Source organism: Polyodon spathula, chromosome 18 (assembly GCF_017654505.1).
Source record: "Polyodon spathula isolate WHYD16114869_AA chromosome 18, ASM1765450v1, whole genome shotgun sequence".
Classification (NCBI taxonomy): Eukaryota; Metazoa; Chordata; class Actinopteri; order Acipenseriformes; family Polyodontidae; genus Polyodon; species Polyodon spathula.
The window spans coordinates 104075-119354 of NC_054551.1; the positions used below are offsets into that span (position 1 = coordinate 104075).

The 15280-nt window shown below is 40.9% G+C and overlaps 2 protein-coding genes across 2 annotated transcripts; one reads left to right on the forward strand and one right to left on the reverse strand.

Annotated features, from left to right (window-relative positions):
* The first annotated feature begins 2648 nt into the window (after positions 1-2648).
* Positions 2649-3815, forward strand: LOC121331130 (putative uncharacterized membrane protein YMR173W-A). Its single transcript, XM_041278343.1, has one exon. It carries the CDS (start codon positions 2649-2651, stop codon positions 3813-3815), a length of 1167 nt encoding a protein of 388 aa, XP_041134277.1.
* A 289-nt stretch (positions 3816-4104) lies between these two features.
* On the reverse strand, positions 4105-15070 carry LOC121330632 (protein rogdi homolog). Its single transcript, XM_041277282.1, has 11 exons — positions 14895-15070; positions 13872-13943; positions 9957-10039; positions 8909-8963; positions 8547-8627; positions 8024-8119; positions 6573-6671; positions 6372-6485; positions 6023-6072; positions 5226-5352; positions 4105-5053 (listed from the first exon to the last, which is right to left on the reverse strand). Exons 1-11 carry the CDS (start codon positions 14928-14930, stop codon positions 5012-5014), a joined length of 855 nt encoding a protein of 284 aa, XP_041133216.1. The 5' UTR covers positions 14931-15070; the 3' UTR covers positions 4105-5011.
* Positions 15071-15280: the final 210 nt, after the last annotated feature.

The following is a 15280-nucleotide window of genomic DNA, read 5'->3' on the forward strand; positions in this document are numbered from 1 at the left end:
AGACACAATCTATCCAATACACGATGCAAGAGCAGAGACGCAAAGAAACTCAAGATTGTGTACACAATTCATGTTTAGGAGAAGTGAAAGATGATTTCTGTAAGCAAGAGGTTGCAAATGATCTTCCCTGCTAACCATGTTTAAAAAATCAATTTTTAATGAAAGTATAAGTCTTCGGTATATACTATATATCAGTACCCCTGATTCTTGTCTAGCCTGTTCTTGTGTACGCGTCGGTTGTGATGTTTTCCATGATACTGACTCCTGTAATGTAGTGTTTATATCAAAGACAGGAGTAGGATACTGGCTGGACTGATCAGAAACAATGACACCCTGATTGCTGTGTTGAGTTTGTATGTTGCTCACGGCTGCACAGTGCCTCTGGTAGATGCTGCAGATCTGAAGATGGGCTTGGACAGAGAGATCTGGGAGGTCAGATACAGACTAAGTTCCAGGATGTTGTCAGCAGGCTGAGTTCTAAACAATTCTTCCAGTCTGACTAGGACGTCGCCTCCTGTGCCATTTTTTTTCATTTTTGTTGGTAAGCCGATACAAATCTGATAGAAGTAAGTAGAGTATTGGTTTAATAAGTGGAGTGTTGGTTTAGTGTTGGAGCGCAGAGTGTCTGGGGGTTGTCTGTTAGTAGATCAGGTGCAATAATAGTAAATGGAAAGTGCTGGCAGCACAGTATTGCTTCATGCTTTCTATTGGCTTAATTGCCCAGAGCTACAGGATTATAAGTAACATATTTCCTAATTTTATACTTCTCAGCAGTATGGCCTTAAAAACTGGCTATTTTTCCTGATTTAAGGCAAATGCATCAACTGCCTTGGAATCATCTTTAATAAAGTACAAAGTTATAGAGGTAATGAATAGATTACGTAGTGTTTGTTCTTGTTAGTGATTATGTAGGTAATTGCAACATTTTCTTGTCAATCTAACATGCATCTTGACTGTTGCCAGAGCCTTAAGTAGTAATCTAGTTGTCTAATGTGTTTCCTCAGTAGTTCATATTTAAAGAGGGTAATTCTAGGTGTATATTAAAAACTTAAACAGTGGAAATGAAGTAGCTCGTATAGTAATCCATTTTGCTCTTTCATAATTTTTAGGGACTGTGTTTCTGCTTTTTATTCTGATATAAATTCGATGCTGCTGTTGCTGTGAACCACCAAAGCAGGTAGGATGCTGTTTCAATAAGGCCATGGGGGAATTGAAATATCCTAGAACTGAACAATTCAGAGACAGAGACAGAGTCAAAGACAAACCACTGCCTTCAGAACAGAGTCAGGGACCCGAGTCAAAGACAAACCACTGCCTTCAGAACAGAGTCAGGGACCCGAGTCAAAGACAAACCACTGCCTTCAGAACAGAGTCAGGGACCCGAGTCAAAGACAAACCACTGCCTTCAGAACAGAGTCAGGGACCCGAGTCAAAGACAAACCACTGCCTTCAGAACAGAGTCAGGGACCCGAGTCAAAGACAAACCACTGCCTTCAGAACAGAGTCAGGGACCCGAGTCAAAGACAAACCACTGCCTTCAGAACAGAGTCAGGGACCCGAGTCAAAGACAAACCACTGCCTTCAGAACAGAGTCAGGGACCCGAGTCAAAGACAAACCACTGCCTTCAGAACAGAGTCAGGGACCCGAGTCAAAGACAAACCACTGCCTTCAGAACAGAGTCAGGGACCCGAGTCAAAGACAAACCACTGCCTTCAGAACAGAGTCAGGGACCCGAGTCAAAGACAAACCACTGCCTTCAGAACAGAGTCAGGGACCCGAGTCAAAGACAAACCACTGCCTTCAGAACAGAGTCAGGGACCCGAGTCAAAGACAAACCACTGCCTTCAGAACAGAGTCAGGGACCCGAGTCAAAGACAAACCACTGCCTTCAGAACAGAGTCAGGGACCTGAGTCAAAGACGATCTGCTACCTTCAGAACAGAGTCCGTCAATTGCATTTCTTTCACCTGTAGTGGAAATGATTCATGTAGAGATCAGTAAGTGCTGTAAGAGCCAGAGGGGAACAGTAATTCATCCTCCCAGCCACTGGTCGCTATTAACAAGGCAGCCAGGTGAGGAGGGGAGAGATCAAATCCATCACAGGGACACTAAATGAATTGCTATAGAAATAACATTACCCAGGATTCAGTTGTTTTTCTTGCTTCCTGCAGCGTCGAACAGGGAAAGTGGGCCACAACTTAGCCCTTGAACCTTCCTGGAACAGGGCTCTGGAATCATCATTCACCTGCTAAAGGTGTGGCATCCAGGGGGCTGACCTTCATGTTACAGTCTTTATGTAGCTTCATTACCATTTTCACTGTGCGGCTTCTCATCATAGCAGAACAGCTCAAACCTCGGGGTCAGTACCAGCTTTATATACAAATGATCAATCTTCACAAGTCTGCCATCTGGGGATGTTCCTAATGACTAATTTTGATAAGTTAAAGCCAAAACCGAAACTGTAAAAAATAATTGCATTGATATTCAGTTATTTTTAATAAGCTAAACTCATTACCTTAAGGGTCATGTTTTATAGAGAAAATAAAAACAAATGATTGTCAACCATCTTATTAATGAAACCATGGAAATACTTAAATGCCAGACTAAAAAGCCTGTAACAGTATGCTGATCCTGCACCAAGCCGCGTAATGACTAACAGTATGCTGATCCCTGCGCTGAGCCTCGTAATGACTAACAGTATGCTGATCCCTGCGCTGAGCCTCGTAATGACTAACGGTATGCTGATCCCTGCGCTGAGCCTCGTAATGACTAACAGTATGCTGATCCCTGCGCTGAGCCTCGTAATGACTAACGGTATGCTGATCCCCGCGCTGAGCCTCGTAATGACTAACGGTATGCTGATCCCCGCGCTGAGCCTCGTAATGACTAACGGTATGCTGATCCCCGCGCTGAGCCTCGTAATGACTAACGGTATGCTGATCCCTGCGCTGAGCCTCGTAATGACTAACGGTATGCTGATCCCCGCGCTGAGCCTCGTAATGACTAACGGTATGCTGATCCCCGCGCTGAGCCTCGTAATGACTAACGGTATGCTGATCCCCGCGCTGAGCCTCGTAATGACTAACGGTATGCTGATCCCCGCGCTGAGCCTCGTAATGACTAACGGTATGCTGATCCCCGCGCTGAGCCTCGTAATGACTAACGGTATGCTGATCCCCGCGCTGAGCCTCGTAATGACTAACGGTATGCTGATCCCCGCGCTGAGCCTCGTAATGACTAACGGTATGCTGATCCCCGCGCTGAGCCTCGTAATGACTAACGGTATGCTGATCCCCGCGCTGAGCCTCGTAATGACTAACGGTATGCTGATCCCCGCGCTGAGCCTCGTAATGACTAACGGTATGCTGATCCCCGCGCTGAGCCTCGTAATGACTAACGGTATGCTGATCCCCGCGCTGAGCCTCGTAATGACTAACGGTATGCTGATCCCCGCGCTGAGCCTCGTAATGACTAACGGTATGCTGATCCCTGCGCTGAGCCGCGTAATGACTAACGGTATGCTGATCCCTGCGCTGAGCCTCGTAATGACTAACGGTATGCTGATCCCTGCGCTGAGCCTCGTAATGACTAACGGTATGCTGATCCCTGCGCTGAGCCTCGTAATGACTAACGGTATGCTGATCCCTGCGCTGAGCCTCGTAATGACTAACGGTATGCTGATCCCTGCGCTGAGCCTCGTAATGACTAACGGTATGCTGATCCCTGCGCTGAGCCTCGTAATGACTAACAGTATGCTGATCCCTGCGCTGAGCCTCGTAATGACTAACAGTATGTTGATCCTGTATGGAGCCTGAGCCAATTTATTAAAGCTGTAGAAATCTTACTTAGCCACCTCCCTTTGTTAACCCAATCATTTAGTTTACTTGCAATATTTGTGCCATTTCAGAACAAGTATAAATATACACCCAGCAGCACTATTACGCTATGCTGCCAAAGACAAATGAAATACACACTTCTCAGATACTGCCACAGACTTATTAGAGTTGGATCAGGCTGTATGGACATCTTTTATGCCTAGCCCTCAATATTACCTGAAAACAGGAGGATAACATGTACACAAGAAAATGTTTTTTGAGGAAACAATGAGATTTCTTACTTTGTTTTATTGCACATACACTGGAGAGCGTTGCTTCACATACTCATCGTGCAACACGTTAACAATAGCTTATTTCAACACAACATTTTTCAACATTCATAAATGAGGGATTAGGGGTACAGCAAATCCATACTTTTAACATTACAACCAAAAGTGCATTTATATGACAACAATTAGTGTGACTCAAAAGTGAGGCAGTTCAACAGAAGAAATTGTTCATTATCTTAACACTGACAACCATTTGTTAAAATAAACCAAGCTAATTGAATGGTTGGAATCACGGTTCACAAGAACACAAGCGTGCATGTTCCATAAGATAAATAAAAAACAATGTCCCTCTTAAAGGGGCGAATGTTTTCTAGCGATTCTGCGTATGTGAAAATTACCTTTATTTTAGTAGCTATTCAACAGGACTAAGGTTTGATCACAATCTTCAAAATGCACTCATTCAAGACATTAGTAAAACTAGTGAGCTGCAACACACCAGGCTTAGGGTTCCCGCTACACAGCATGTCTGGAATTGAACAAGCTCCCTTTTTAGTTTTTATATTTAAATGTAAAATGAATATAAGGTACAGTTAAGTAGTGTAGGGCACATGTTACAATGAAACATATAGAGCTCATGCCTGTGGGTGCCTATGTTCCAAGGGACCTAAACATAAACACCACCCAGCCAAGGAGCGCATGGTCCATTTAGGAGCAAATCCATCAACAGAGTTTTTAGTCACTCAACTCATTTTCAAAGGGTTTGTAAATAATCAGTGTGCACTGAACAGCCTGTGTATCCAGTAGTACAGGTAGGAGCATCATTAGTGTCAGTAACAGGAGCACGGCACCACAGTTCATGGCTGTCCTTCAGTAAAGCAAGGCAGTACTGGAAGTGTGCAGACTGGGTTAGAAAGGCCTGTAGTTCCAGTAGCTGGAGAACACAGAAATCTGAAAAAATAGGATGTGCAAATAGTAAGAAATGTAGCCGATATACCAGGAGGCAAGAAGCTGTTAATTAGGATTTCACTAATTACAATGTTTCAATAATCACATGTGGAGAGGAAAGAAAGAACAAGTGGCTTTATTTGCAGCCTCATACGGTGCTACAAACCACACCCACCTTATCTTTCAGCTGCTGACACAACTGCAGAGAAATGGTGAAGAAAACCAGGGTATCGTTCAGCCAAGGGACCACGCACTCCACTTTATGGACGTGGCTCACTTCAAACTTCAGGGTGTTCACCTCACTGTACACACGAACAAACACATGTACTTACTGTGCCGGGTTTAGTCTGATTAAAGAACTGGCAACAGGGGGCTCCCGAGTGGCAAATCCAGCAAAGGCGGTCCAAGCGGATGTGCCCTATAGCCTGGAGATCACATGTTCGAGTCCAGGCTATTTCACAGCCGACCGTGACCGGGAGTTTCTAGGGGGCAGCGCACAATTGGTCAAGCGCTGCCCGGGTAGGGAGGGCTTAGGTCTGCGGGGGAATCCACAGCTCACCACGCTGTGTTGTCCTCCGGCACTATAGGTCTGGCGGCCTCACTGTGGATCCGCTGCGTGTAAAATGACAGATTGGCAGGAGCACGTTTCGGAGGACGCGTGCTCCAGCCTCCATTCCTTGATTCCGCGAGCGGTGAGCCGAGGATACAGATAATAATTGGGCATACCAAATTGGGGAGAAAAACCGGGTTAAAAAATTGGCGACAACTAAATTAAAAAAAAAAAATAAAAAAAAAAACTGACAACACTGCAGCTGTATTTTTCAAAGCCTAAACTTGATTTTGACTATTTCAATGAATATGGGAAACAGCACAATAGAGTAACAGCATATTCTGTAAGCTATAGTGATCATATATAGGAAATACTTTAGCTTTTCACATTTCATATGTCACGACCATACAGTAAATACTTACAACATTGCACCAGGATTATGTAACACTGAACTTCCAGCGGGTTTAAAATTCTGTAAGAAATATAATACAATATAAAGCCCTGTATTAAACCTGATAAAAGCAAACATTAACATTTAGAAATGTCTGAAAGCACTTTATTAAAAAAACTATACATATATCTATCTATCTATAATTAATTAACTTAATATCAGTAAAAAAAATAAAGCTTTCCCATGAAAACTGGTCACAGAAGCTGCCTTCATTTTACAGTTCAGTTAATCTAGTTCATGTATAAAGATAAGGCTGTCACGGTTAATCATTTCACTGTGAGAGTTCCCAGTGCTTTCCTAGAAGCTCTTTATCCATGTACCTTGTTTGAACTGGGCTGCAGGAGGTGAAGCTGATAGACCGTCAGGCAAAGCTTACTGAGGTTAATGTAGAAATTTACCAGCACGTCTCCAGGAAGCGGAGGGGTGAACATTTTCTAGGGAACAAAATAAATACAATGTAAAATGTGGCAGGTACATGTGACTAATTGAGTTGTTCATGCCACTTCTTGCAATGGATTTACCATTAGGTTGCTGGAGGCCACTTCTGGCAGAGTCATGGAGGCTGGAGTAGTGAGGCGATTGCGAGCCCTCGATAGCTGAAGCATTACAGCATCCATCAGCTACAATTCACAGAGGAACAGAGGTTAGCAGTGCCACTCGTCCATCAGCTACAATTCACAGAGGAACAGAGGTTAGCAGTGCCACTCGTCCATCAGCTACAATTCACAGAGGAACAGAGGTTAGCAGTGCCACTCGTCCATCAGCTACAATTCACAGAGGAACAGAGGTTAGCAGTGCCACTCGTCCATCAGCTACAATTCACAGAGGAACAGAGGTTAGCAGTGCCACTCGTCCATCAGCTACAATTCACAGAGGAACAGAGGTTAGCAGTGCCACTCGTCCATCAGCTACAATTCACAGAGGAACAGAGGTTAGCAGTGCCACTCGTCCATCAGCTACAATTCACAGAGGAACAGAGGTTAGCAGTGCCACTCGTCCATCAGCTACAATTCACAGAGGAACAGAGGTTAGCAGTGCCACTCGTCCATCAGCTACAATTCACAGAGGAACAGAGGTTAGCAGTGCCACTCGTCCATCAGCTACAATTCACAGAGGAACAGAGGTTAGCAGTGCCACTCGTCCATCAGCTACAATTCACAGAGGAACAGAGGTTAGCAGTGCCACTCGTCCATCAGCTACAATTCACAGAGTTGAAACTGATCAGAATATGCATTGATCAAGTTATGGAGAATAAAAAAAAAAAAGATTTTTCACTTCTGTTTTAACCCCCCCACTTCTTGTGAGACTTCAGCTAAGAGCAATGTGGCGTAACAGAGCTTTATGACATGCAGCAATCTTTTTACTTTACGCTTCAGTAAAACATACAAAGTAAATCATTGTCCAGTTGATGCTTCTGTTAAAATGCTGCCAGGTGGCACTGGCGTATGCATGGCCTTAAAGTGCCCCCTACTGGAAGCTAGATGAACTGTGTGCAATGTGTGGATTAATGACCTCCATCACGTGCTCCCGACCAATCACTGGGACTGTCCTCCCCTTTCTAAACATCCCACACAAGCCTCCTGTAATATCCCAGCAGTGTGCCCGGTACACAAGACATGGCAGAATTGAAATGGAAACAATTACAGAAAAGCCCATTAAACTAGCTTGCAAAAGCAGCATCATACGACCCAGCCACATTGTTGCATTAGGAAGAAGCAGTAATGTTCTCATTTAGTTCAGGATAAGCAAACACTGTGTAGTATTATGAAACGCTCCTCTACACACTGCACAGCGCTTTCAATTTCAATGAAGTGTTTGTAGATCTACTGCAGATTAAGTCGACAGTTTAACCTCCAGGGCTGTTTTAAAGGAGGCATCTCAATGCCTTGTCATTCTGCAGTCTGGACGATGCAGCCCCCTCCAGGTTCTTCTGGGCTCCAGGCATGTGTGGAAGTAATAACCTGTTACTGACCTTATTGACCTCGGCTCCTGTTTTGAAATGGTAGCTCTCATCGCGACTGCTTAACAACTGAAGAGCTTGGTTCACATGGTTTCGAGCATCCTGAATCTGTCGAGACAAATGCATTGCTTCAAAAGAACAGAAAATTAAATGAACAAGCAATTCCAATCAGGGACACAAAATACTGCCCGACTTGCTGGAAATAATGATCAGAATAGGCCAGACCATGGAACTGGTATGCAAGTGTACATAGAAATATCCCTGTCAGATTGACGTTCCGCTATTTAACTGCATTAGGAAAAACATATTCAAATACAAGAGGATGCCACTGAAGCACAAATAAAGAGCAATAGAGACTTCTTAACTTTAGTTTTTATTCCAGGACTACACCTCTTAAGGGACCTCCAGCTCTCGCTTAATCAAACCCTCAAAACCAGAAAGGTTCATAAATCAAGCATGTTCAAAATCATTACCTAATGAATCAAGCATGTTCAAAATCAATACCTAATGAATCAAGCATGTTCAAAATCATTACCTGCTGCATTTTCCACTGTTTGTCCTCTCGGAATGTGAAGTGGAAAACCTGGTTACTTTTGACCATTTTAATGTTAATGTCCTTTTAAAAAAAAAAAAAATCAGATTACCATGCATTATATTTTACTGCAACCTCAAAGGAAACATTTTCAACTTCACTATCAGACTGGAACGCTTGTAAACATCTTCACTATAGCAACGAGATCAATATTTTCACAAGAAACCTTTGCTTTTCCTTGAAGCCAGGAACATGTGATTGCTGGCTATGCTACTAATGCATTCGAGTGTATGATACAGAAGATCACCAGCGTCAGTGCAGTACAAAGCGGAAGGCTTGGCCAGGACCCTCTTGGTTCTACTCACTGCCTGTGTGAGAGCCTCCCCCTGCAGCGTCAGGACCCCCTTCACCTGGTCCGTCCTGAAACAAGACACACATTAGAACCCTGGCAATGCAGCTAACTCAATGCACCCACCCACACACTTTGTATATCTGCAGCTAACTCAATGCACACACCCACACACTTTGTATATGTGCTGCACACACCCACACACTTTGTATATCTGCAGCTAACTCAATGCACACACCCACACACTTTGTATATGTGCTGCTAACTCAATGCACACACCCACACACTTTGTATATCTGCAGCTAACTCAATGCACACACCCACACACTTTGTATATCTGCAGCTAACTCAATGCACACACCCACACACTTTGTATATCTGCAGCTAACTCAATGCACACACCCACACACTTTGTATATCTGCAGCTAACTCAATGCACACACCCACACACTTTGTATATCTGCAGCTAACTCAATGCACACACCCACACACTTTGTATATCTGCAGCTAACTCAATGCACACACCCACACACTTTGTATATCTGCAGCTAACTCAATGCACACACCCACACACTTTGTATATCTGCAGCTAACTCAATGCACACACCCACACACTTTGTATATCTGCAGCTAACTCAATGCACACACCCACACACTTTGTATATGTGCTGCTAACTCAATGCACACACCCACACACTTTGTATATCTGCAGCTAACTCAATGCACACACTCACACACTTTGAATATATGCAGCTAAACATCTGTACAGAACAGCTTGCATTCATTTCTGAACATTTATCTGCAAAATGCACTTTACATAATACGGTTGCCTGATTACATACAACAAATGTACATTGTAGCTCTGTTCCAAACTGAACAACTTGAGAGTTCCACAGAGATAAATCTCACAATTGTATTGACAAATTGATAGTATTGTTATGAAAACATAAATAAAACACAAATAACAAAAGGGTCCTCCATCTTAAAAGTTGTATTAAGCAACAAAAAAAGCAACCCTTATTGTTGCATTAGCAGGTTGTGTGTTAAAGCAATTCCCAGCTTACGTTGAGCTGCCGAGTATGAAATTCTCCTGTTTAAGCTGGCTCTCGAGACCCCCTGCAGGCATAGCGAACCGACGTGAGGCCTCCTGTGAGAGGAGATGCAGTCAACACACAGCTGGACTTGCAGCAATGGTAGGGTGGTTAGTGTACATTCTCCAACTACAGCACTATTACACCTAGGTTACAAACATCAAGCCAAACCAACACAGCCAAGCAAAACCAACAAAGCCAAGCCAAGCCAAACCAACACATGACCAGCAACAGTAAGGAGTGGAGACTGAACTCCCTCTGGAACTCAGTCTCTTCTGTGCACCAGAAAGGAGAAGCCATCACCGGGAAACAGGAGTGACATTTTCCAGGCACAGAACTTGAAGGATGTGGATTCATCCTCGGAATGTCAATCCAATAGGATTTCATTTAGTTCAATTATTGTAATGAACTTTTCCTTGTAACTTATAAAACCAAATTGTTGTCACATGTTTCTCAAAGTCTGCTTAAGGGCTCACACTGAACTTCAACATGAACAATTTTTAGTGGAGATTTAGCTGACCCTTCCCACAACCTTGATTCCTTACACAAGTTAACATAGCAATATGCTGGACTGATGCAGAAGAGGGGAAGTGCATTCACTTAGAAAACTGCAATGTCACGGTTATTTTGTAAAACACTTAGAAATTATATTTTGAAATCAGATTTTTGAAATCCTATGTTGAAAAGTTTAACACCACTCTCCCCCCCATCTGAGATGCTGGTGTATATTCTTTTTCTTGTGTGTATATTGTATATGTGTGTATTCTTGGTATTTATCTTGCATGTGGGTGTATTCTTTTCTTTGTATCTATCTTTCATGCTGGTGTATTCTTTTCTTTGTATCTATCTTGTATGCGGGTGTATTCTTTTCTTTGTATTTATCTTGTATGCGGGTGTATTCTTTTCTTTGTATCTATCTTGCATGCTGGTGTATTCTTTTCTTTGTATTTATCTTGTATGCGGGTGTATTCTTTTCTTTGTATTTATCTTGTATGCTGGTGTATTCTTTTCTTTGTATCTATCTTGTATGCTGGTGTATTCTTTTCTTTGTATTTATCTTGTATGCGGGTGTATTCCTTTCTTTGTATTTATCTTGTATGCTGGTGTATTCTTTTCTTTGTATTTATCTTGCATGCTGGTGTATTCTTTTCTTTGTATTTATCTTGTATGCGGGTGTATTCTTTTCTTTGTATTTATCTTGTATGCTGGTGTATTCTTTTCTTTGTATTTATCTTTTATGCTGGTGTATTCTTTTCTTTGTATTTATCTTTTATGCTGGTGTATTCTTTTCTTTGTATTTATCTTTTATGCTGGTGTATTCTTTTCTTTGTATTTATCTTTTATGCTGGTGTATTCTTTTCTTTGTATTTATCTTGCATGCTGGTGTATTCTTTTCTTTGTATTTATCTTGTATGCTGGTGTATTCTTTTCTTTGTATCTATCTTGTATGCTGGTGTATTCTTTTCTTTGTATCTATCTTGTATGCTGGTGTATTCTTTTCTTTGTATTTATCTTTTATGCTGGTGTATTCTTTTCTTTGTATTTATCTTTTATGCTGGTGTATTCTTTTCTTTGTATTTATCTTGCATGCTGGTGTATTCTTTTCTTTGTATCTATCTTGTATGCAGGTGTATTCTTTTCTTTGTATTTATCTTTGTATGCTGGTGTATTCTTTTCTTTGTATTTATCTTGTATGCTGGTGTATTCTTTTCTTTGTATTTATCTTGTATGCTGGTGTATTCTTTTCTTTGTATTTATCTTGTATGCTGGTGTATTCTTTTCTTTGTATTTATCTTGTATGCTGGTGTATTCTTTTCTTTGTATTTATCTTGTATGCTGGTGTATTCTTTTCTTTGTATTTATCTTGTATGCTGGTGTATTCTTTTCTTTGTATTTATCTTGTATGCTGGTGTATTCTTTTCTTTGTATCTATCTTGTATGCTGGTGTATTCTTTTCTTTGTATCTATCTTGTATGCTGGTGTATTCTTTTCTTTGTATTTATCTTGTATGCTGGTGTATTCTTTTCTTTGTATTTATCTTGTATGCTGGTGTATTCTTTTCTTTGTATTTATCTTGCATGCGGGTGTATTCTTTTCTTTGTATCTATCTTGTATGCAGGTGTATTCTTTTCTTTGTATTTATCTTGCATGCGGGTGTATTCTTTTCTTTGTATTTATCTTGTATGCGGGTGTATTCTTTTCTTTGTATTTATCTTGTATGCTGGTGTATTCTTTTCTTTGTATCTATCTTGTATGCTGGTGTATTCTTTTCTTTGTATTTATCTTGTATGCTGGTGTATTCTTTTCTTTGTATTTATCTTGTATGCTGGTGTATTCTTTTCTTTGTATTTATCTTGTATGCTGGTGTATTCTTTTCTTTGTATCTATCTTGTATGCTGGTGTATTCTTTTCTTTGTATTTATCTTGCATGCTGGTGTATTCTTTTCTTTGTATTTATCTTGTATGCTGGTGTATTCTTTTCTTTGTATTTATCTTGTATGCTGGTGTATTCTTTTCTTTGTATTTATCTTGTATGCTGGTGTATTCTTTTCTTTGTATTTATCTTGTATGCTGGTGTATTCTTTTCTTTGTATTTATCTTGTATGCTGGTGTATTCTTTTCTTTGTATTTATCTTGTATGCTGGTGTATTCTTTTCTTTGTATCTATCTTGTATGCTGGTGTATTCTTTTCTTTGTATTTATCTTGCATGCTGGTGTATTCTTTTCTTTGTATTTATCTTGCATGCTGGTGTATTCTTTTCTTTGTATCTATCTTGTATGCTGGTGTATTCTTTTCTTTGTATCTATCTTGTATGCTGGTGTATTCTTTTCTTTGTATTTATCTTGCATGCTGGTGTATTCTTTTCTTTGTATTTATCTTGTATGCGGGTGTATTCTTTTCTTTGTATTTATCTTGCATGCGGGTGTATTCTTTTCTTTGTATCTATCTTGTATGCGGGTGTATTCTTTTCTTTGTATTTATCTTGTATGCTGGTGTATTCTTTTCTTTGTATTTATCTTGTATGCTGGTGTATTCTTTTCTTTGTATTTATCTTGCATGCGGGTGTATTCTTTTCTTTGTATTTATCTTGCATGCGGGTGTATTCTTTTCTTTGTATTTATCTTGCATGCGGGTGCATTCTTTTCTTTGTATCTATCTTTCATGCTGGTGTATTCTTTTCTTTGTATCTATCTTGTATGCGGGTGTATTCTTTTCTTTGTATCTATCTTGTATGCGGGTGTATTCTTTTCTTTGTATTTATCTTGCATGCAGGTGTATTCTTTTCTTTGTATCTATCTTTCATGCTGGTGTATTCTTTTCTTTGTATCTATCTTTCATGCTGGTGTATTCTTTTCTTTGTATCTATCTTGTATGCGGGTGTATTCTTTTCTTTGTATCTATCTTGTATGCGGGTGTATTCTTTTCTTTGTATTTATCTTGTATGCTGGTGTATTCTTTTCTTTGTATCTATCTTTCATGCTGGTGTATTCTTTTCTTTGTATCTATCTTATATGCAGGTGTATTCTTTTCTTTGTATCTATCTTTCATGCTGGTGTATTCTTTTCTTTGTATCTATCTTATATGCAGGTGTATTTTTTTTTTGTATGTTTCTTTTATGCTGTTAACCTGGCTCAGGCTGAGGTTGTGAGCACCCCAGCCAGTTCCAATCTGCACATGTTTATTCTGGATTTAGGCAGTTTGCTGAGCATATAAAAGTACCTAGCAGCAAACTAACAGAGAAAAAAAAACCCTTTGAAAGATTATTAGTGACTTTAGTTAAGAAAGTTTAAATTGAAAATGAATAAAATAACAGCTCCAGTGTGGAGCAAGTGTGGGATGTGCCAAATTATCGCTCCGCAATACTGCTCCAGTTCACACAGCATTACCTTCAGAATATCCTGCAGCTGCTTGAGGACAGAGTGAACCTCTTCTCGCAGAAGCCATTGAAACTCTTCCTCCTGGAACAGAATGGGAACCCACTTCAAAAAGGCAGCTATTGATTCTCATGCCCCCTGTCTACTAAAACACCCAAAGGCATCCACACATTCCAGCTCACTATGAAATGTATTACTGTGCACCGGAAAACCAGTCAGACTGGAAATCAGACTAAATGAATATCTTTCAAATTAAAACTACTTTAAACAACATAGCAGGACACTGGTTTCACAGACCCTAGGTAACACTATTAGAGTAGCCAAGACTGCTGCTAACTGTGGCCTGTGAAACCAACTCCGAATGTGATTACAGAAGCAGACTGCTTGTTAAGAACAGTCATGAGATGCTTCTTGAGTGAAAGGTTATAGTTTACAGTGGGCAGTTTGTTTGCCTTGCAAGCTCCCCAAGGTCACAAGGCACTGTAATCATTCATGGCTTGGCTGGTCTTATAAGAACAGGCAGCGCAAAAGCAAGTGGGTATTTTCAATCTTACTGGTGTTAAACTCATAGGCTACAACTAGAAACCAAACGCCAAACTCGCATGACTTATAGATGTTGCCCTTGGTGTCCAGAATACTGTACAGTTTATAAACACCAACACCGTATTCAGTTGAACTAAACAGCTTAATGGCTCTAACTGTCACTGGACATACATTTGTTGTTTCATTAGTTACTCAGCACATGGCAAATCGTGCGAGACAATACTCTCCATCTTCTTGCTTAGCCGTCATGAATGCGCATGTTTGCTATAATGATTACTGCACTATGGCTGCGTCTCCAATTACTAACGTGTGTTCTTGGGATTGCGTTAGAGAGACAGTTAATACACGATCATGTAAACATTTATATGTTATAAAGACTTCAAACGCGATTTCTGTGCACAGAATCTTATTACTATTAAATTTTGTCTTAATTAAATATTCTGCATATGTCCAATGTCATGCATTTGTTAAATTATTTAGTTTTCCTCTCACCAGTACGGATCTCTCCGCTTGGCTAGCCGCTGCCATCCTGACATGAAAATAAACCCTATCTGTACAGCAATGTGATGCAGTCAATGCTACCAGACGGCAGCCAGTCTTGCAGCAATGCCCGCCCGCACACAAATCCTTGTTTGTTGATATCAAATTACTCCTCCCCCTCCCTTCTGCAGGACGCGACAAAAACTACTTCCGCGTTGTGCTCCTGAAATAGAGGTCCCAGTACAACAGTACTTCGTGTCGTCGGCGGATTTATCTGCAGTGGGTGTGGCGAGTGTCTGCTGCGCCTGCGCCAGTCTAGCAACTGCGCAACAAAAACAGACTTCGGTTTACCGCAGGGGCTACATAGCGATGATATGCATGACATAATACTGTGCAAA